The sequence below is a fragment of the Poecilia latipinna genome, unplaced genomic scaffold, assembly GCF_001443285.1.
Source record: "Poecilia latipinna isolate Pla-1442-1.1 unplaced genomic scaffold, P_latipinna-1.0 Scaffold2989, whole genome shotgun sequence".
In the NCBI taxonomy this organism is placed as follows: Eukaryota; Metazoa; Chordata; class Actinopteri; order Cyprinodontiformes; family Poeciliidae; genus Poecilia; species Poecilia latipinna.
This window is the reverse complement of record NW_015115605.1, coordinates 42,754-63,605: the sequence shown is the minus strand read 5'-3', so window position 1 is coordinate 63,605 and position 20,852 is coordinate 42,754. Positions and strand designations below refer to the sequence as shown.

General features: G+C 37.5%; 3 protein-coding genes across 3 annotated transcripts; 2 read left to right on the top strand and 1 right to left on the bottom strand.

Annotated features, from left to right (window-relative positions):
- The first annotated feature begins 215 nt into the window (after window positions 1-215).
- On the top strand, window positions 216-1,237 carry LOC106939805 (olfactory receptor 52N5-like). Its single transcript, XM_015022346.1, is given in 2 exon segments — window positions 216-242; window positions 244-1,237. Coding segments are annotated over 2 exon segments (936 nt in total). The 3' UTR covers window positions 1,153-1,237.
- An 865-nt stretch (window positions 1,238-2,102) lies between these two features.
- On the top strand, window positions 2,103-3,297 carry LOC106939804 (olfactory receptor 2AT4-like). The gene has a single exon (XM_015022345.1). The coding sequence runs from the start codon at window positions 2,302-2,304 to the stop codon at window positions 3,295-3,297; it is 996 nt and encodes a 331-aa protein (XP_014877831.1). The 5' UTR covers window positions 2,103-2,301.
- Window positions 3,298-4,266: 969 nt separating this feature from the next.
- Window positions 4,267-20,602, bottom strand: LOC106939803 (protocadherin Fat 4). Its single transcript, XM_015022344.1, has 18 exons — window positions 20,388-20,602; window positions 19,959-20,251; window positions 19,535-19,766; window positions 18,960-19,301; window positions 17,377-18,309; window positions 17,041-17,117; window positions 16,622-16,796; window positions 16,344-16,524; window positions 15,142-15,392; window positions 10,721-15,052; window positions 10,526-10,627; window positions 9,520-9,821; window positions 9,353-9,438; window positions 9,059-9,238; window positions 8,787-8,914; window positions 7,242-7,456; window positions 6,901-7,156; window positions 4,267-6,305 (listed from the first exon to the last, which is right to left on the bottom strand). Exons 2-18 carry the CDS (start codon window positions 20,010-20,012, stop codon window positions 4,942-4,944), a joined length of 9,210 nt encoding a protein of 3,069 aa, XP_014877830.1. The 5' UTR covers window positions 20,013-20,251; window positions 20,388-20,602; the 3' UTR covers window positions 4,267-4,941.
- Between the last annotated feature and the right edge of the window lie 250 nt (window positions 20,603-20,852).

Below are 20,852 nucleotides of genomic sequence, written 5' to 3'. Positions count from 1 at the left end.
CCTACAGCCTGTCCAGGGTTTATCCCACCTCTGTGCTTTATTGAACCAATGAAAATACAGATTTAAGTAAATGTGCTTCTTTTAGAAATTATGGAGTAACAGCTGAAACAGCTATATTAGATTAAAATTAGTGTTTTCTATAACTAGCAGTTTTCTGCTTTGACATTTGTGTTTGATATTTAGTCACTGTTTCTACTGTTGTAATCACAAGGATTATGTTGTACACTAATGTAACAACGATAAAAAAACTTTTTTATCACTGGATTTCCAGGTCTTGTGCCAAAGTATTATGGCCCCATTTCAGCTACACTTTTCCTGCTTTATTTGGCTATAGCAGCTGGAAACATTTTTATTTTAGTCTTTGTTAGATATGAAAGGTCTCTTCACAAACCCTCATATGTCATCTTTTGCCACTTGGCACTAAGTGACGTAATGTTTGGAACAGTAACGCTACCAAAGACAATATCTTTATATTGGTTTAATGACAGAATTGTATCATTTTACAGTTGTTTTGCCCAAATGTACTTTGTTCACTTTTTAGGAGCAACTCATTCTTTCATTCTGATGGTGATGGCGCTGGATCGCTTCATTGCAATTTGTTCTCCTCTGCGCTACAATTCACTGTTCACAAATACGACTGTTTCTGCGCTTTGTGGAATATCATGGTTTATGCCGATTTCGTGGATGTTTGGCGTAGTTTTTGATGCTTTGAGTCTACCTTTTTGTAATTCAAATATCATTGTTCACTGCTACTGTGACCATTTATCAATAATTAACCTTGGATGTGAGAATATACGAAGTTCAACAGTTCTGGGATTGAGTCTTGCCATGTTCAGCTTGTTGATACCTCTGGGATTTATTGTTCTGTCCTATTTTATAATCATCTTTTCTGTTTTGAAAATATCGTCCTCTAAAGGACGCATTAGGGCTTGGTCGACTTGCACACCTCAGCTAATGATCATCTGCCTTTATTATCTGCCAAGGTGCTTTGTTTACTTGGCTAACTTTGTAGGATACACGTTCAATGCTTCAGTTCGAATTGTTGTTGTAATGCTGTATAGTCTTCTACCTGCTCTTGTCAACCCGATAATATACTGCTTCAAAACAAAGGACATCAAAGAAAGCTTAAAAATGAAGCTTTTTACCAAATGAACTAATATAGCAACAAAGGCTGGTTAAATTTTAACAGAAGAAGACAGCAGAACAAAGACTTTTTACAGATGTAGCTGGGAGACTGAAAGAGCTCTACTTACTTCAGTCAAGTTGAAGTTTTATTTTGTCAAAAGGATTTGCTTTAATGAAAATTTAACTCTTGATTTTTGCTTTTATTCTATTTTTTTAGTCTGTCAATTTATAAAATGTATTAACCCTAAAATAAACCATATATAGATAATTTCAACTGCAAATTGTAAAGTGAATTTATTATTTCTATTTCTCTTTATAACTTTGTTTAACATGTATGAACAATAAATCTACTTGTAGTTAAAAACTATATTCAGGTGGTAGAAATATATTATGAGTGCAAAATTTCTCAGGACAATAGTGTCAAATTAATGGAGGTTTTATTTTTTCCAGGGTCAGATTTTTACAGATGCATAGCACATGATTGAAAAATTAAGATAGTTTCCAGTTGTTCTGGCATGTTCCAACTTTTGATAAATAATTTTATGAGAAATACTTGACCACAGTTTATTGCTGCACTATACTACAGAGAAACATACACAATATTTCCAAATACATTTGGGTAATATATGTTTTAACAAATTTTCTTTTGCTGATTTTAACAGAAGATACATCTGTTCTTTTGAGAAAACAGAAAAATTAAGTGTTTTCCAACTGCTGTTGAGGCATAAGAGATTGATTCATCTTTGAACAAATTAAACGTTTTGACAAATCACAAACAACCTATTCCATTCAAAACAGTTTTTTAAATGACATAAGCTTGAAGATGTTGACTCTTTGGGAATATTGCTCCTCAGAGTTTTCTTTTCCATGGACGTCATCAGAAAAGTCTGCTGAAAAGCTTTAAATAGAAACACAGGATCAGCAGGTGCAACTGCAGGGTTACATCACCTGAAGGAATCAAGGTTCTGTTTGAGGCAAAAGATGATCTCTACAAATAACATACAGAGGAATTAGTTCACTTGTAGAATATTCTAGAAAGAAAAACAAACTATTTATTTTGTGATTGCCAAGCTTACTGCTGAACTGAAGTGGTTTTTATTGTGGCTTTTTAATTCCAACTGAAGGTCTGTTTCATTTTAATTCTGTTTAACATTTTTTCCCCCTTTCGTTGTATAAATGATCAAATACAGAAACGTTACAAATGTGAAAGAGTTTATGATCGTTGGCTTCCCTGGACTTCCACCAGAGTACTATGGCATAGTATCGTTTGTTCTCTTACTTGTTTTTATTGCTATTGTATTTGGAAATGTTTTTATTCTAGCTGTCATCATTTGTGAGCGGACTCTCCACAAGCCAACGTACATGATCTTTTTAAACCTTGCAATGACAGACCTGTTATTTGGCATTGTAACACTCCCAAAAATCATCGCCAGATATTGGTGGAATGATATGATGTGCTCGTTTGGAGTTTGCTTTGCACAGATGTATTTTGTTCACTCTCTGGGAGCGATTCACTCGTTAATTTTGCTGATGATGGCTTTGGATCGCTTTGTTGCTGTTTGTTTTCCATTCAAATATCCAGTTTTATTTACAAACAAAAACATTTCTATTTGTTGCAGCTTGTGCTGGTTTCTGACTTTTATACGGATTATGGGACTTGTGCTACATGCCCTGACGTTGCCCTACTGTGACCTTAATACCATCATGCAGTGCTACTGTGATCATAATTCCATCACCAAGCTGGGATGTGGGGATGATGTTGCATATGTGAAAATGGTTGCATTTGCAAATGCTATGATCACTCTCTTAGTTCCTTTAACATTTATAATTATTTCTTACTCTTCTATCATTATGGCTGTTGTGAAAATGTCTGCCTCTGGGAGGGATTACAAATTCCTGTCCACATGTGCCCCTCAACTCTTCATTACCTGTCTATATTACATGCCAAGATGTATTGTATATATCACTGATAATTTGGGAATCAAATTTAGTCTTGATGCTCGTATTATTATAACAATGTTGTACAGCCTCATACCTGCAGCCGTCAACCCTGTGATATACTGCTTGAAAACTATGGAAATCAAGAAAGCTTTGACCCAGAGATTCAGTAATAGGAAAATAAATCTTGCATTTCAAAATGAGACCAAACTTGTGATGAGTAAACACATATAGATTTGCTACATAAGTTTCTTTTTTGCTGTTGTTGTTTGTTTGCTTATAAGTTATACAAGGAGTTTGGCAGGTAGCACATACATCCTGTGTTTAGCTAAATTATTTTAAAAAAGAAACAAGAAAACCATTTGCAAACATAAAAAATGTTTTAAATGTAAAGACTGAACGTGAATATGCTTTAGATGATTTAAAGACAGATCTTTTTTTCATGAAATTAAAACATTAATTCTCTGTGTCCTTTTAAAATATGCTTTTGTGGTTGATTATGTAAGTAGTGCATTTCATAAGGTTCTGATGTAATTTGGCCTCGTTGTACGTCAGATGAATTGACTGAAATGAGAATACTGTCTGCTCCAATGTTCTGACTGTAAAGATTTATATATGTATTAAATTTTTTTCTTTTCTGCAGGAATGAGTTCTGTCTGACATTGCCTCGCATGGTTTAATTAAAGCTCTCCTTGAATTCACCACTAGATGGAGTTAAACTGGCAATATGCTTTTCAAAAAGTCCAGATTCACAATATATGTAACACTTTTTACATTAAACCGGAGTCTTGTGATAGACCTACAGCCTGTCCAGGGTTTATCCCACCTCTGTGTTTTATTGAACCAACGAGATTACAGATTTAAGTAAATGTGCTTGTTTTAGGATTTATGGAGTAACAGCTGAAACATTGTATTAGATTACAATTAAACAATATAATATTTGGATATTCTCATAACATATAAAAAAAAAAAACTGCCGTGCAAGAATGGCTACTTATGGCTTTCTTTCACACAAAGAACATTTATGTAGAGTTTTTGGTGTAGAGAATTACATTTTCTCAGTGACGTGCTTTATTTTCGGCTGATAAACTACAAAAAGTATCTGGTTTCTACTCCATTTGAATACTGAGATACGCAAATTAGTTTGTCGTGGACATTAACATTTTAATACAATGAAAGCCAACAACACATACAGGAGTCACATATTTCTCAAAAATGATTTCATTTAAGTTTTATCAGAAAAGCTTTCAAGATAAAATCCTCATCACTCTACTGGATATCATTGCATTGAGCAGCATGAGCTCATTGTGTATACCACACACAAATCTCTATACAGCTGCTACTCAAGTATCACAATAATAACCCAGTAATATCTCTATATATCATGCAGAACAGTCCAAACAACTTGTCTGAGCTGATGAAGACTCATTCACCTTGGGATGCTGAAAACCTGAAAACAGAATGTGATACTGAATAATTTGGTTTATAATATGCTGCCAGTCAGGGGGGTCGGGGGGGGGGCACTCATCAAGCATCATGTTTTCTATCACAGACAGATGATCCCTAAATAAAGGAAAAAATACAGTAAGACTGCATGTATAGGGCAAGAGAAAATAATATAACCCATTTTGATATAGTTGAACGCTGGATTACATATCTTAACAATGCACTATTCAGAATGGGAATGTAATAAAAGCAAAAGATGAAAGAGGTGGAAGGATTTCATATTTCATAAAATCAGCAGCTTGGAAGATGCAGATTACAAAAAGAAAACAACTTATTTGCGATTGACCAGAAAGACAACTTTGTCCTAGAGATTTAAATACAGTAGAAAATTATAGTGAATCAGATATCCACTACTTCATCTGCTCTGACCTTTCAAATAATTTCTTCCTCATCACTTTGCATATCACCGCTGTGACTGAACTCCATGGGCATACCTGCAATGTCCTCAAACACTGCAGCGTAGCTTCCAAAAGTCAGGAGCACATTTACATTTTTTTCCCATTGTTCAAACATAGCAAAGGGATCCGTCTTGGAAATATCCTGACTTAAAGTGGAGGAGGATTTTAGTTCAAAGACATCCTGGCTTATTCTGCACTCTGATGGGAATGGCTGCTCATGCCTATATGTTTTGCCAGTAATGATGTTAAAGTGGTCATAGTCAGACTCAGAGCAAGTAAACGTGCTGTCTGTTTCACAGTCAGATGAGGTCTCTGTTGTCATCGTGGACTCTAGGGGTTCAGGCTCTAAAAGCGCTTGATGTGAAAAAGCTGGCTCAGGAGGAGCATTCAGTTTGCTAATTTCTTCGAAGCTAAGTGGCTGCATTGGCTCCAGGAGCTCTGGCTGTGGGAACTCTTTTGTACGACAGGACATATTCTGCCTCTGCTGCTCTGCGTCAAGCTGACACGATGACTGTTTGTGAAATGAGGAAATATTTTGATGCTTTGGAGGGCATTTCTGTTCACCAGGATTGTCTTTCTTTGAATTACCTAGCAGCCTCCTCAGATCCCCCCACTGGTTTGAATCACTTTTAAGACGTTTCGTGGTGCATAAATGCTTGTGCCAGCTGAGCCTTGGTGAGTTGTTGTCAGAATTAAATGCACTACAGATGCTGCCGATCTCGTAATACTCCAGCTCACTCGGAAGCATCAGCTGTCCGTAACTATTAAGCTTCTCATCTGACTGACATGGACTTATTCGATCAAGACGTTTCCCTTTTGAGGTTGAAAGTCCAGCTTTCGGCAACTGATTGCCATCAAAACAAATTGTTGGGTTTTCAGTTTCTTGCCCTGTTTCATGTGTAAGGTTCTCATTTTTAACAACTGAATCCCGCTGTTTCAATCTGTACAGAACTGCAAACATGCATACAATCACCAGGATGGAGATCAGAGGGAGAACCACCGCTATAATCCAAAAAGGCCTGTTGTGCTGTTTCTCTGAGCACTCTTCACTGACAGTGGAAATGCAGATATCACAAAAATGATTGGAGACATTCTGCAGACACACGCATGGCCTGTCCCGCGTTGCCGGTCTGCACGGCCTCCGGTTCTGACAGTCTGAAAGACATGTTCTCAAAAAGGTGGTCTCTTCAGTGCATGGTGAGAAGAGGCAGACACCTGGAGAGCTGCAGCTGGACTGCGGGAGAGTCGAACTCGGCCAGACCTCCACCATTAAACTGTGTCCGCTGACGGGCAGAATTTGACCGCTAACGTTCAGATACTCCACACATCCACTAAATCCTGTGACCACAAGAAAGTTCAGAGATGTCAGGTTGACTCTAGAAAAGCCTCTCTTGAAACAATACTGGCAACTTCATTAAAATGGAAAGATTTAAATGATTTTGAGCATATCATGGCTGACAGTGTAAAATGACAAAAAAAAAAAAAGCATTTCATGGCTTTACATTGAATTTCTTACCTTTAGTTGTATATATCAAATATAACTTAAAAGATATTTGAATGCATTTTGATGCATTAAATTGGCCTCAAAAACATGGAAAATACTGGATCTTCAATCCAGTATTGATCGATCAATCGATCAATCAATCAATCAATCAATCAAATTTTATTTGTATAGCACATTTCAGCAGCAAGGCATTTCAAACTGACAAATCTGTAGAAACTGTGTGAGCTACTATATAAATATTGATCAAAATCTCTGGAGGATTTTTCTGATACCTAGTTGAATTTGTGAAACTAAGGCATAAGACTAGTCAGGAATAAAAAGGAGTCCAACTTGATACTGGCAAGAAATCACTGTTTATATAATGAAGAAATCACTGTTAAAAAAAAAACAAAACAATCAAAAAAACAACCTAAAAAGTCATAGGATTACCTGACTGTTGGAGCTTTCTTTGTCTTGGTGGAGCGGCAGCAAGAATGATCTTTTCCAAACTAAAAAGTCTTAAGTCCATGTTTTGTTGGGTAATGTTCAAGACCATTTTGTCATCAACATACAGTGAATTGTTACTCCCACTGGTCGATAAGGACAGGACGTGCCAAAGACCATCAGCAACTAACAGCTCCACTGTAAACTCTGACATATGTCCTAAAGGATCAATGGAAGTGAACACAGGTTGTCCGTCTCTTACCTGAAAATAAATTAGAAATGATTGTCAGAGTTTTTGATATACTCAGACATATCATGCCCATATATTAAATATACTTTTTACAAACCATCAACACAACATGTCCTTTTCCAAGAATAAAGAGCAGGGTTCCATCTTCTTTAGTTTTGAACTTGACAGTAATGACAGTTTGGATTGTTGTGTCTTCCTGTTTTGCACCATCCTGCAGGTCTTTAAGCAGAAGGTCTCTCTTAAATCGCTCTTTAATGACATACTCAATGTAATCAATCCCCTTGAAGTGTAATACAAGTTCTTCAGATATTTCTGTTTCAAAAAGGTAAGAAAACATATTCAGTCCCAACATTGCGCAAAGAAAAATCTAACATTCAGTAACTCCACATTAGCTCTATCAAGCTATCAGACTTAAAGAAGAGACAAACTATATAAATTATTGTCAGGATCTCTTTGTCACTTTACAAATACAGTTTACCTTTATTTTTCCTTGATCAAATCCTTAAGACATTAATGGCAATCCTAGTATTTTTTATCTGCTCATTTGTTTTGTATAGAAGCCTCTCTTCTTTGAATTTGAACTTGAATACTCTTAAAGTGTCTTTTTGACAGATAAACCCTAGTTCAGTCAAATTTACATTCCTATTTCTGCAGGTGGCATCTTAAGATCTTAAAAATATGAAGATACGACCTTGCTGTATTGCTAAAGTATTTGTTTGATTCCCAATACATATAATCTGTCCGAAGTGTTCTTAGGTAAATAAGGCTTTGCAATAATAAATTATGGGTTTTAAATTTAAATATTGATAATTAATTGTCTCAAACCTTGAAAATGTCTGTGGCTAAAGCGATAGATCTCTTATTAGAAGAAATGTATTATTCCTAAGGGAAATACGTAAAGCTGTAAAGAAAGGTTTTCATCCTGTTTAACTGTAGATGGAGTGCTGAACTAGTCCCAGTTCAAATGAAGCTGAAATTTGTCAGCTAATAGTCATTAACCACGTTGAATCTGTCAGCTAAATCTAATAAGCTCTCTCTTTTTTTGCTTTATATTTCCAGTTCGGTCCCACTGAAACCCAGACTCATAACCAAACAACCAATATCTCTGCCTGAATTGACAGCCAGCCTGACCCAGTTGCTCTCACCCAGAGCAACCTTGCATCTTAAATGGCAAATAGACTGAATTACTACAGCGCTTCTCCAGTCATAGAGTTTTACAATCTGCTGTGGCTCCAAATCCACAGCAGATTGTCTTGGAACAATCCCCCGAAGACGCTCTGTGGAGGATTTGCTATTGTGTGATGAATTATAATATGAATTCTTGATGGTTAATAGCTGTGATTGACAGTACAGTACTCAGATTCATTTTGTTAAATTGCTAGTTTCAGTGTTTATTGTAAATAAATAATAATTTAAAGGATTTCATAGAAATCTCGTGGATTTTTTTTTTGAGTAACAGAAAATAGAGTTAGTGGTAGGATTCATCTTACAGAATGATTTTTGACAGATAATGGACGTGATTAATTTATGAACATTGTTAAATAGCATTTAATAGCTTAAAACTGTTACACTGGTTTTTAAGAAAATATTGTTGGTTGGCTTGTCAATCCACTTCTCCATATTTACTTATGTATTTATTTACCTGTATCACAGTTTCTTCCTCTAAAGGGAGTTTTGCACTCACAAACATATTCAGACCAAAGGTCATGACACACGCCCCCATTCTTGCATGGGGAGCTGTTGCATCCTGACACTGCTGCTCGAGGACACCTTTGTTAAAGGGAAAAATAGCACATGTTGCTTGAGAATAATTCAAACACATTCCAACAAAATGTAAAAAATAAATAAATGTGTAGCATCATAATTGCAAATTTAGTGGTAAATTTATAATATCTTAAATGCATGAAACACTACCTGTTGAATACATTATAAGTTGCAAGGCCAGAAGAAGGTCTCAGCAAGATGCCATTTATCTGAATATTTCGAATGCACCCAACAAAGTCATGTGTTTTTATAGGACTTGGATGTTGCAAAATTACTTCCAGGCTTCTCAGTCCGCCAAATGTCATATTTGTGTTTCCAACGTCAAGAGTCCTAAGAGATGCAAAGATGAAAAGAAATTAAGAAATTATTTACTCAGGTTAAGGTTGTTCAGATAAGGCTGAAAATGACAAAAATTGTCATCTGTAAGAATTCACTTATGGGCACCTCTCTGAGATAGTGCCATCAAACTCTGAAAAACAAAGTCCATTGTTCACAACATCTGTACAGTTGTCCACAAGCAAAGTCCCCATCTGTTAAAAAATATACAGATCCACGTGAATATTTTAATCAACTTATGACTGGTCAACATTGTGTAGATAGCTATAGCTCACATTGCCAATCCTTCTGACAGTAACGCTGTGAAAATGTCCATCTGCAACTTGCTTATGCGTCTGCAACTTTACAGGTCCGGAGCCAAGGTCATAAGAGAGTTGTACTCTGCTGTCAAGTATCTCCAGTGCAAAAAACTCCCTGCTGGATAATGTTCCTGAATTGTACAGGAGTAGGGAGTCCCTCTGCACTGTTGCAAACTCAAAATAAATTAAATTAGTCCTGCGATCCAGTGGGGGAAACTCCACAAAGGACATTTCTTCAAAGCCATAACTGGGTTCCTCACAATGGACACCACTGACTCCTGAAAAGAAAATAAATTGCAGTAACTTGATCATAAAATCGACATACTTAGTAATTTGATGAAGTTATTTAATGTTTTTAAAAACAGATATTTTGGTGCTAAGGTACAATAATACTAAAAACTACTTTTAGCATGCCTAAAATATCTTTGTAGACCTGGATTATGTAGTGATCAGATTGTGTTTAACAGTGTTAAATACGCAATGCAGAAGCATTATTTCTGGTCATACAAATGACTGTGATCTTGGAACGTTGTAGTAACATAAAACACTTATTCTTCTATGGAAATAGCATTTGTAAGAGAATACTACTAAGATTATCTATTTTTACATCTGCAAATGCATATTTTTAAAATGCATTTAGTGACATTTATTGTTATCAAGATTGGATATGTTTGATGATCAATGAATAAAGGAAGCAAAAAATAAGACATGCTTCTGTTCTAATAATGAAGTAAAGGATTAGAATTCATTGGTCATTGTAAAAATAGATCAAAGGATTGATTATCTGAAAGGAATGAAGCTTTCAACTAACAAAAGATAAAATATCAGAAGCAAACATGTCAATTTCGATATAAAACCTTGTTACGAAGCAATAGCTGTTATTAGTATATAGTAAACTGTGAGCTTTTATTAGCTCACATTTCTTTCTTGTTTCTATAACAATCTCCTATTTTGCATCATGTGCCTTTATGTTTTTTCTTACCAAAGGGACAGATACAGAGGAATCCTGTTTGTAGGTTAATGCATCTTCCCTGAAAACATGGTGTAGACCTGCAGTGATCTTTGAGCTGTTCACACCGTTCTCCTGCAAACATAGGTAAACATACTTTTTGCAAGGATTCTGGTTAAGGTTAGTACAATGAAACATGTTGAAGCGTGTTTTTGTGATCAATTCTACCTTCAAATCCAGGTGCACACTGGCAGTGGTATCCCTCCTGTGACTGAATACACGTCCCACCATTTTGGCACTTCACCTTAAGGCACTCGTCCACATCAGCCGAGCAGACTGAGCCAGAGAAGCCACTCTGACAGTGACAGCGGAAACTTCCTGCAGTGTTTTCACATGTGCTGTTGTTCTGACAAGGATTCGCCTCACATTCATCAATGTCATCTTCACAGAGTGAACCGCTGAACCCGACCGAACAGGTACAATTAAAAATCTCTTTCTGTGGCGACACAAAGATGACAGCCATGCTTTCCAGGACAGCAACCTCCTGGCTGATGTAAATGTTTTTGTTGCATGTGGCCCCGTTCTGACAGGGGCTCATGAGGCATGGATCACTGGTGATGTGAGAAATTGTCATATTGCTTTGGGACTCCAGTAACTTCTTATGTCCAGCAGATATACTACTTGCTACCTCTCTGCTTAGATATTGTCCATTGTAGTTTTTCACTGCTGCAAGTAGTAGTATCTCCATGCCAATATGTTTGATTCCAAAAACATGAGTCTTTGAAGCCTGCAGGTTGAACAGACTATCCAAGGCTTTCACAAACCGCAAATACCTATTGGTCAAGAAGTTTTCCATTGAACGTGAGGCCACGTAGAAAAAAATACAACTGTCCACAGATGCATTTGTAAAACCTTTGTAGTTCACATAGATACTGCTATTTACTGGAAAATGAACTTGATCTGTAGCTTCAACTGTGACATTGAATGTGGCCTCGCCCTGAAAGGGGGATGACCATAGCTCACATGTACCATTGGGTATCATGAACATGTTAATCGGGCCACTTCTAATGGAACAGAGGAATGCATCAGACTCATCATGATCCTCAGGATGCACATTGCCAATCATGCCACCATTAAAAGAACTGCCAAAATATTTCACCTCAATAAAGATGTTTCGTGGTAACGGGGGGTTATCGTTTTCATCTTCCACCCTAATGTGGAGTGTTGTTGTTGAAGACAGTGGTAGAGGAAACCCTGCATCTTTTACCACCACCAGTAATCGATATTCAGAGACATGCTCCCGATCAACAACAAGTCTGGTGAGTAAAACTCCATCCGGAGTGAGAATAAAAGCACTTTCTGCTGACAAATTTGATAGCCAAAAAGTAAAAGGACCTTGATTTGGAGGTAAATCAAAATCAAATGCATTTAATCTGGCAACTATGGTTCCTTCAGGTTGATTTTCCTTCACTTGAATCTTGTTTGTCACGAGTTGGGGGGCGTTGTCATTAACATCAACTATGTTCACAATGACGTTTGTTGTCCCAGTGGCTGGGGGAGAACCATGATCGGTGGCTGTGACAGTGAGATTGTAAACTGGCCAGCGTTCCCTGTCAAGATCAGAGTTTACTAACACAATGCCATTAAGTGGATCAATGGAGAAAGAGGAGTTTGTGTTTCCGTCTTCAATCCTAAAGATGAATCGATCCCAATTCAGTGCAGAGTCCAGGTCCAAAGCACTTACAGTTAACACAGATGTCCCAGTTGGGGTGTCTTCTTTAACATCTGCCACGTACCATGTGGATGTGAACAAGGGTGCATCGTTAGTCTCAATCACATTAATATTGACAGACGTCTCAGCTATGTCTGTTCCATGAATAACACCAGAGTTTTTTGCCAAGACTTTCAAAATTACTTTACCGTTTCCTTGATCCCTCAAACTATGACTTGTATATATCTCTCCAGAAAGTGGGTCAATGTCAAAGCCAAAATTTTTGCCATGGCCAAACATTAGATAAAACACCTCACCTTCAGGACCACTGTCATTATCAGTGGCCGTCACTTTTCCTATTGACGTTCCAACAGGAACATTTTTGTATACTGAAAAGCTAAAACTTTCTTTTGTGAAGGTTGGGCTAAATTCATTGAGGTCCAGGATGTGGATGATAACATGAGCCAAACCAAACAAGTTGTGTCTGGCGGTGTTTGAAGCTTTGACTGTTAAATCAAACATCTGCTGTTGCTCGTAATCAAAGATATCCAAAGTAGTGATACTCCCATTTCTTGAATCGATTGCAAATTTATCAAAACTGCCAGCAATAAAAGAGTAGGATATTTGTGCATTTACTCCTGAGTCGATATCGGTGGCCTTTATATCTAGAACCTTTGTTCTGACTTTTGAATTTTCAGGCACTGTTGTGGTATACTCTGACAATGAAAAGACAGGTGGATTGTCATTTACATCCACAACAATCAGAGTTACATTCATCCAGGCAGATTTAGCTATCCATCCACCATCTGTTGCTTTGATTTGCAGATTATATCTGGTTTCTTTTTCAAAGTCAAGCTCTCTGGTAAGTGTTAGCAGCCCAGAGAATTCGCCAATGGAGACTGGAAAATATTGATTTTCAGGACTAATGAGGTATTTAATTACACCATTGGGACCGTAATCCCCATCTTCTGCTTGGATTTTCCCAGCCACTGATCCAACAGGCAAGTCTTCAGGGACAGAGAACGTGACTTCTGGTTCACTGAACCTGGGAGAAAAGTGATTTTTCCCAGTAATTACAAAGGTGATTTCAGTCTCAGAGATCAAAGGAGGAAAGCCCTGATCTTTGACCACAACTAATAAAGTAAGTGACTCATTTTGACGTTCTTCTAAAGTTTGACTTAAAAATAACTTTCCATTGTCAGCTTGAATCCAGAAGAAATCAGAAGCATTGCCTCCACTGACATTATATTTAATATAATCACCGCTATTGACGTCTAGATCTGTTGCAGTAAACTTGGCCACTTCAGTTCCCACCAATAGGTCATATGGAATGGAAACCAGTGCTGGAGAAGGCAAAAACTTTGGAGGGTGGAGGTTCAGTTGTTCTAATCTCACTGTAACAGTAGTGTTACTGTGCAGAGGAATGCTGCCAAAATCAAATGCAACAATTGTGAAGTTATAGATTTCAAAAGTAGAATTGTGTAAAAGGAGTGGCTGCTTTGAAAAAACATCTCCTGAAGAAGCGTCTACCCAAAATAATTCATTTGGAGGTTCAACAACATAGACAACCTCACTGTTTTGTTCAATATCTGTGTCTGTTGCAAAGACCTGCAAAACAAAAATCTCTGAATGTTTTGTTTCTGGGATAACAACTGAATACAAATCACTAGAAAATACTGGTCGGTTATCATTGAAATCTAAAACAAAGATACTGACATCAGTGCTAACACTCCATGCTGAATCATTTGCATTTACTTTCAAGACATAATGGTCCTGTGCCTCCCTGTCCAGAGACCTTCTAATAAAGATGCAGCCAGTGGTGGATTCGATGTCAAAAGGGAGATCCTGATTTTGGTCAGGTATGTAATAATTAATTACTGCATTAGAATCAACGTCATCATCAGTTGAGGTTATCTGCAGAACTGTGTGCCCTATCGGAGCATTTTCAGAGACCTCTGCAAGATGTATCTGAGAGAATCGAGGTGCATTATCATTCCTGTCCAAAACAGAAATGATTACTGTTGCTTGGTCTGTATGAAGGGGGTTGTCAGGTTCTGCAGCCTCAACTGTTAAATTAAAAAAGGGAATGCTTTCTCGATCTAAACTTACAATGGTGCTTACCAAACCATTTTCAGGGTCAAGTGTAAAAAACTCATCATTATTTCCTTCTGTTATGTTGTACCATACTGTGCTGTAATTGGGAGAATCCGCATCGAGAGCAAGAACATCACAAACTCCAGATGGTGGGGAATTTTCATAAACCTCACACCTGTATTCAGTCTGGGTAAACTGGGGAAAATTATCATTTACATCAGTGATGTTTATGTGAATTTCTAAAAATGATGAAAATGGAGGCGAACCAGAGTCTCTGGCTTCTATCAACAAAGAAAATTCCTTTTTGCTTTCATAATCCAGTGGGTTCTCAACTGTCAGTGCTCCACCTAATTGGTCTAGGTGAAACATCTCTTCAAAGTTTCCAGAAGGAAGATAAAAAGAGACAGGTTCAGCTCTGATGCTTGCTGCAGAAATAACAGCTACTACTGTTCCCACTGGCTCGTCCTCAAAGAGAGAATAACTCAGAACATCCACATTCATCTCTGGGAAGTCAGAAATGTTGTGAAACCTGATACTGATAGTAGTGATGTCAAATTTTGGGTTTTCTCCAGCGTCTTCTACATACACGTTGATGACAATATCATCTGTGCTCTGCAGTAAGCTTGAAGTGAATACTGTGCCGCTGTTCGGATCAATCAAAAACAGGTCTGAACTTTGTCCATATAAAGAGTATTGCAGCTCTGCATTCATGTCAGTGTCTTCATCGATTGCTCTCACTGCACAAACAACTGAGCCTGTGGAAAAATACCAACAAAATATGTAAATTTTGCTCTCAGTCTCAACAGTGTCACCTTCAATGTCACAAGGAAGCAAAGCATCTCACCTGGAGGAAACTCTGTGGGCACATAAGCCACAAAGGGGCTGTCCAGAAACTGAGGCCAGTGATCATTGATATCACCAACCAGGACATTAACAAGTACAGAGCTTGACAGCGGCTGTGTGGGATGCATATCCGTGCCAATCACTGTCAGCGTGTAAAAGGCTACAGTCTCCCTGTCCAAGAAATCAGTGGTAAGCAGTTCTCCGAACGTTTCCTCAATAGCAAATGGCGCATTGTGGTTTTCCATGAAATACCTAATTTAAAGAAAAAGTGAAACATTTTTTAGTATACAGTGACATCCGAAACAGTTATGCTTTTAAACCTTTTCCACATTAGTTACAGTTCCAAACTTCATTGTATTTTATTAGGGTTTTTATGTGACAGATTATTGAAAGGTGGAGAGAAAATGATGAATGTTTGGTAACACTTTATTTAAAATGGGTTGAATAAGACTGACATGACACTGTCATAAACACGACATAACACCTGTCATGAACATGAATAAGCCTTCATGAATATTTATGACTGTTGTCATAAAGCGTCATTCGGTAAATTATGACCCCTTTTAATACAAAGTTGGCATTATTCAAAATGTCTTTGTTATGAAAACTTGACATTAACCAAGAAATCATTAATGATATAAATTTGTTATAAAAGTATTACTGATTAAACTTTAAAAATTAAGTAGCTTTATGTTATTAAAGGTAAAGTTTAAAAAGTTATTCACCTACCTTCAAATAAAGTGTTACCAAATGTTTTTTATTGTTTCACAAATGAAAATTATGCATGGTATAGGTACGTATTTGGCCCATTTGATTCAATACTTTATAGATCCACCTTAAAGTCTTGCAATAGATCTCAGTTGGAATTAGGTCAAAACATTTAATAAGCCATTCTAACACATGATACTTAGATCAAAACCAGTCCATTATAGCTCATTATGAGCTGTTTTATGGGAGATCAAATTATACATATGGTCAATGGAGCTTATTTGCTATATAGAAAGCGTTTTAAGGCAATCGGTTGGACTGGATTTTATTAAGAGGTATCAGAGTAAAGAGTGGTAAATATAAATGCAAACCAACCTTTGACTGATTTTAGATTTAAAAAAAAAAATCTAAAATCGTTTTTCCTACACCTTACAACTGTGCAACTAGTTTGTGTTGTTCTACCACATAAAATCTCTTTTGGATGTGATTCTTCACCTTACTTCACCACTCATGCCCTCATCAGGGTCAAATGCAGATATCATTGCAAACACTGTGCCTATTGGACTGTCCTCAGACACTATGGTGTTGTAGACTTCCTCTGAAAACTCAGGATGGTTATCATTGACGTCATCCACAGTGATATGGATAGTCAGAGTGCCAGTTAGTGGTGGAAAACCTTCAAATTTACAAAGTGACATTCATTAAGTTAAACCCGTGTGAAAGTGTTATTTACATATTGAATCTAATTTATGTTGATCTTGAATATCAATTACCTGAATCAACAGCTGTTATGATGACAGTGTAAAATGATTCTCTTTCCTTGTCCAAGCTGTGTAAAATCTTGAACACACCGTTGGGAGTGACAGAGAACAGACCATCGCTGTTTCCTTTTTGCATAAAATAAATAAGCTGACTGTTGATCCCCAAGTCTTCATCCAAAGCTGAAACCTGGTCAAAAAAAGGATTGGAAACATTAATTGAATAAAAATTTTAAAAAAATCTGTTGACTAGGCATGAGCCAGTTATCTGTATCCAGGTATCCATCCTATTCCTGGCAGTGGCCCTGTATGTCTGATTTTGTGTTTATCAATTCACAAAATCCTGGATTTTATAGCCTAGACTGCATTTTTAAACTACAACATAAAACTTAAAATCAAAGACAGTTTAGGTCTTTCAAAGTTTCAATAAGCACAGCAATGGAGTTGACAAAGTAGCTAAATACACTTTCATATGTAATCAGTTTCCATTTCTGAAGGTCTTCCCAACAATCTGTGAAAGGTAAAGGGGCAGTACCATATAGTTTCTTGTTCAAGCGTACAAATGTGATGTTCCCTTATATTTTTATCCATATTTGCACTGCAGAAAATTATATTTCTACATGTAGTCATGCAGCTACAATTCAATGATAGAAACCTGCACCTGTAATTCACGCAAATCACAGATAGTGTTTTATATTTTCCCTAATCATTTCTTTGCAGTGAAAATCTCATCTCGGCTCATGCCTACAGATGATTGCACAAAGTATGACCCAAGAGGTCCAGCAGCACCTGTTGTGTTAGCTGAGACAGATCCTTTTCATTTTCTTTGACATGAATGATCAGGAGTTCTGGAGAAAACTGGGGTGTAAAGTCATTAACGTCCAACACTGTAATGCTGATAGTAACAGTCGCAGATCTGGGTACATCCCCTTGATCGGCGGCAGTTAAAATCAAGCTGTAGTTTGAGTCCCTTTCTCTGTCAAGTTGATCCCGGAGTAACAGCACGCCTCGAACTGCGTCAACCACGAAAGGACCAGCTGGTGTCAGGCTGTACCGGACTTGCCCGTTTGATCCAATATCTTGATCCTGAGCTTCAAAATGAAACAGGCTTGTCCCTCTCTGAACATCTTCTTTGATAGACAAACTGTAGTTGCTGTGTGGAAACACGGGGTCGTTATCATTTACATCCTCAACATGCACTGTGAAATTCATTGCAGTGGCTATTCGGGGTGAACCCATATCAGTGGCTGTTACTGTAATAGTAAGAGTGTCTGCCTTTTCTCTGTCTAATATCTCCTCCAGGAACACCTCTCCAGTTGTGTTGTCAATGCTGAATGTCCCACCAGAAGAGTTGATTAAATAATACAAAATCTTTGCATTGGATCCTGCGTCTTCATCCTCAGCATGTAGAGTCATAACAACAGAATGCAATGCAGAGTCCTCTGGTATACCAGCATGTTGGGCAGAAACAAAAAATGGAGCGTTGTCGTTAATATCTTCCACTTCCACAACTACACGAGCAGTGCTGGTGAACTGTGAAGATGCTGGTCGTGCACAATCCTTTGCTGTCACAGTCAAGTTATAGGAAGACTCGGTCTCTCTGTCCAGCTCTTTGTTCAGGCATAAACTACCTGTTGAGCGTATGAAGAACATGCCAAGTTCATCGCCGCTGACAACTGTCAGTTCCACTTCTCCGTTTTCACCTAAAATCAAGATGACAAAAACAGATTCATCTCAATCCCTTTCTATTATATCAAAGTTTTCATCATATGGATTGTTTTAAATTTCTAAAAAAATAGCAGTTCTGGGTTTTAACTATCATGCACAAATTACAGCCAGAAAATGTAGGCTGCAAATGGCTGATTCCCAAAATGTGTTTTCTCGCCATCATCAAGAATTTACGATAAAGAAAACATAAACTTGGGAAAGTTTGTGTACAATAAATAACAGTATAAAAATCAGGTATGTTTGGCCTTAAAGCAACTTAAAATATTTGATTCTTCGAACAGCTTTCCTTAAATCCAGGACAGATGAAATGGAGGTTTATTGGTTTACTAATATGTGAGGGTTTTAACTGAGCATGAATTCTGCAAGTTTTCAGTGTCAAAATATGCCTCAACTAAAATGCTGGTACAATATCAACAATGATTATGTTTTTTCTTTTTAATGTTTTTGTTACCAATTCTTAAGATAGTCAGATGTTATTGCTTTTATATGATCAGGGAGACTGGAAGCAACTGGTAAGAGTCTTTTCTTAATCTGGAGGTACTTTGCACACAGTCATGCAGCTCCTATTTTTTGTTGTTTTTGTTTGTTTCATTTTCATTATGCTGGAGATTTTTTTATCTCTTACCATCATCTTTGTCTGACACATTCAGTGACAGGAAGCAAGTTTTGAGACGTGTGTCCTCCAGCAGCGATGCAGTAAAGTTGTTCTGACTGAAAACAGGAGGGTTGTCATTGACATCCAGCACATTAAAGTAGACTCTGACACTGGATACCTGCGAGTGCCCCTGCTGCACCTCTATGGTGAGAATGTAGAACCTTTGTGCTTCAAAGTCCAGGCTGCGGGATAATAGGAACTCCCCTGAGACGGGGTTGAGGAGAAACATGTTCTCCCCATCGTCCTCTTGAACTGTGTATGTGATAGGCGTGGGACTGTCCATCTGCGCTTCCACCTTTCCCACAACTGTTCCTGTCAACACAGTGAACCAGAGCTAATTACTCTGAAATGTTCACTAAACTGTCTGAAAACAGTTTAGTAAAAAGACAAAATCTGGCGGGGAAATTAATTAGTGTTACGAATTGAAGATAAAATAAAAAAAAAGAAACAACAACAACAAGATACTTGGAGAATTTTATGAGATAGTCAAATTAACTGTAGTAAACAAACAAGCATGTTTGCTAACAGAAGAAGAGATGATGAACCTGGCACGGTGTCTTCTTTTACTTGAAATGAATAAACAGTTTGTGAGAAAGCCATCTGTGTTTGCCATCTGCTATGAGCGAGTGAGCTGACTGCCCCATGCTTCAGCTCTGCATCAACAGATGTATTATACCAGGAGGGAGGCTTGTGTTGCTCGTCAACAATACCAGAAAATTCGCTTTCCGCCCTCAGAATCCCTGGATTTCTTTCATGAGAGACCACCATATTAAACACCTGTGTAATTATAAGATAAAAAATAAACAACTTTTGATGTATTTTCCAGTCCTCACACACAAATATAGCATGCTATACTAGTACAATGGTGCAGTAGTTTGGAGATCACTACTGCAGCTCAAGCTGTGATATTGATTAATCCTTTTAAACAGAAGCCGTTATTAGAATATATTGACTAGATGACCAACTTACCATAAGAAGCAGTAATAAAAGCATGACTTTTCTTAGGTGTCGGGTGGTTTCCATTATAAAGTTTATCTCTTAAGTACCCATTTATTTGATGTGATTACAAACTCAGCTTGGAGGGGAAAAATCCTGTTCAAAGCAAAACGAATGTGGCATAAAAAGATAAGGTCCTGTAACCTTACTCCATATAACTTCTCCAAATGGAAAACCTTGTGTCCATAGGGATTGCTCAGTCTCCTCAGTTCGTAATCCTGACTGTTGTGACTCATCAACTTTGCTTTTCCAAATCCTATAATTGCCTAAACAAAAACAATGAGATATAAAAACCTACTTGTGAACAGAGCTCAAATAGTATAATTGCACATCTCTATGAAACGCCACATAAAATGTAATCAAAGACTGAAAAGCAAAAGAAGCAAAAATGCCTTATCCTACCATGTATTTTACTCCAACAGTTTTGTGTTCTCTCCATAGAGTTTTGCTGCCGAGATTACTTTGTGCAAAGGGAACAGCAGCATGTTTCTCAGTGGGTTTGATCTGCTGCTGGACAGGATTGGTTCGGACACAGCAAGGCTTTCATTCACAGAGTAAAATGAGAGAAAGTTGAGGGGGCGGGGGCGGCTCCACTCAGAATAATAGGTTTTAGAATAGCGCTGACATTAACATGTACAGCATAGAAGAAACTCAGAGATTCGACTGACCTACATTCAGGATTAGTATTTTCAAGACTGCGGAAAAAAGGACAATGATCTCATTACCTTACATGCAAGCACTTCTGAGAAAAGCTTGCGTTTTTACAGGGCTGCTGAGAGGAGTCCAATAAACAGACATCTGAATCCCTTCTAAGTGATTGTGGTCACTGTGACGGCAAGATTTTTCTCTCCGGTTTCTCCAAGTGGG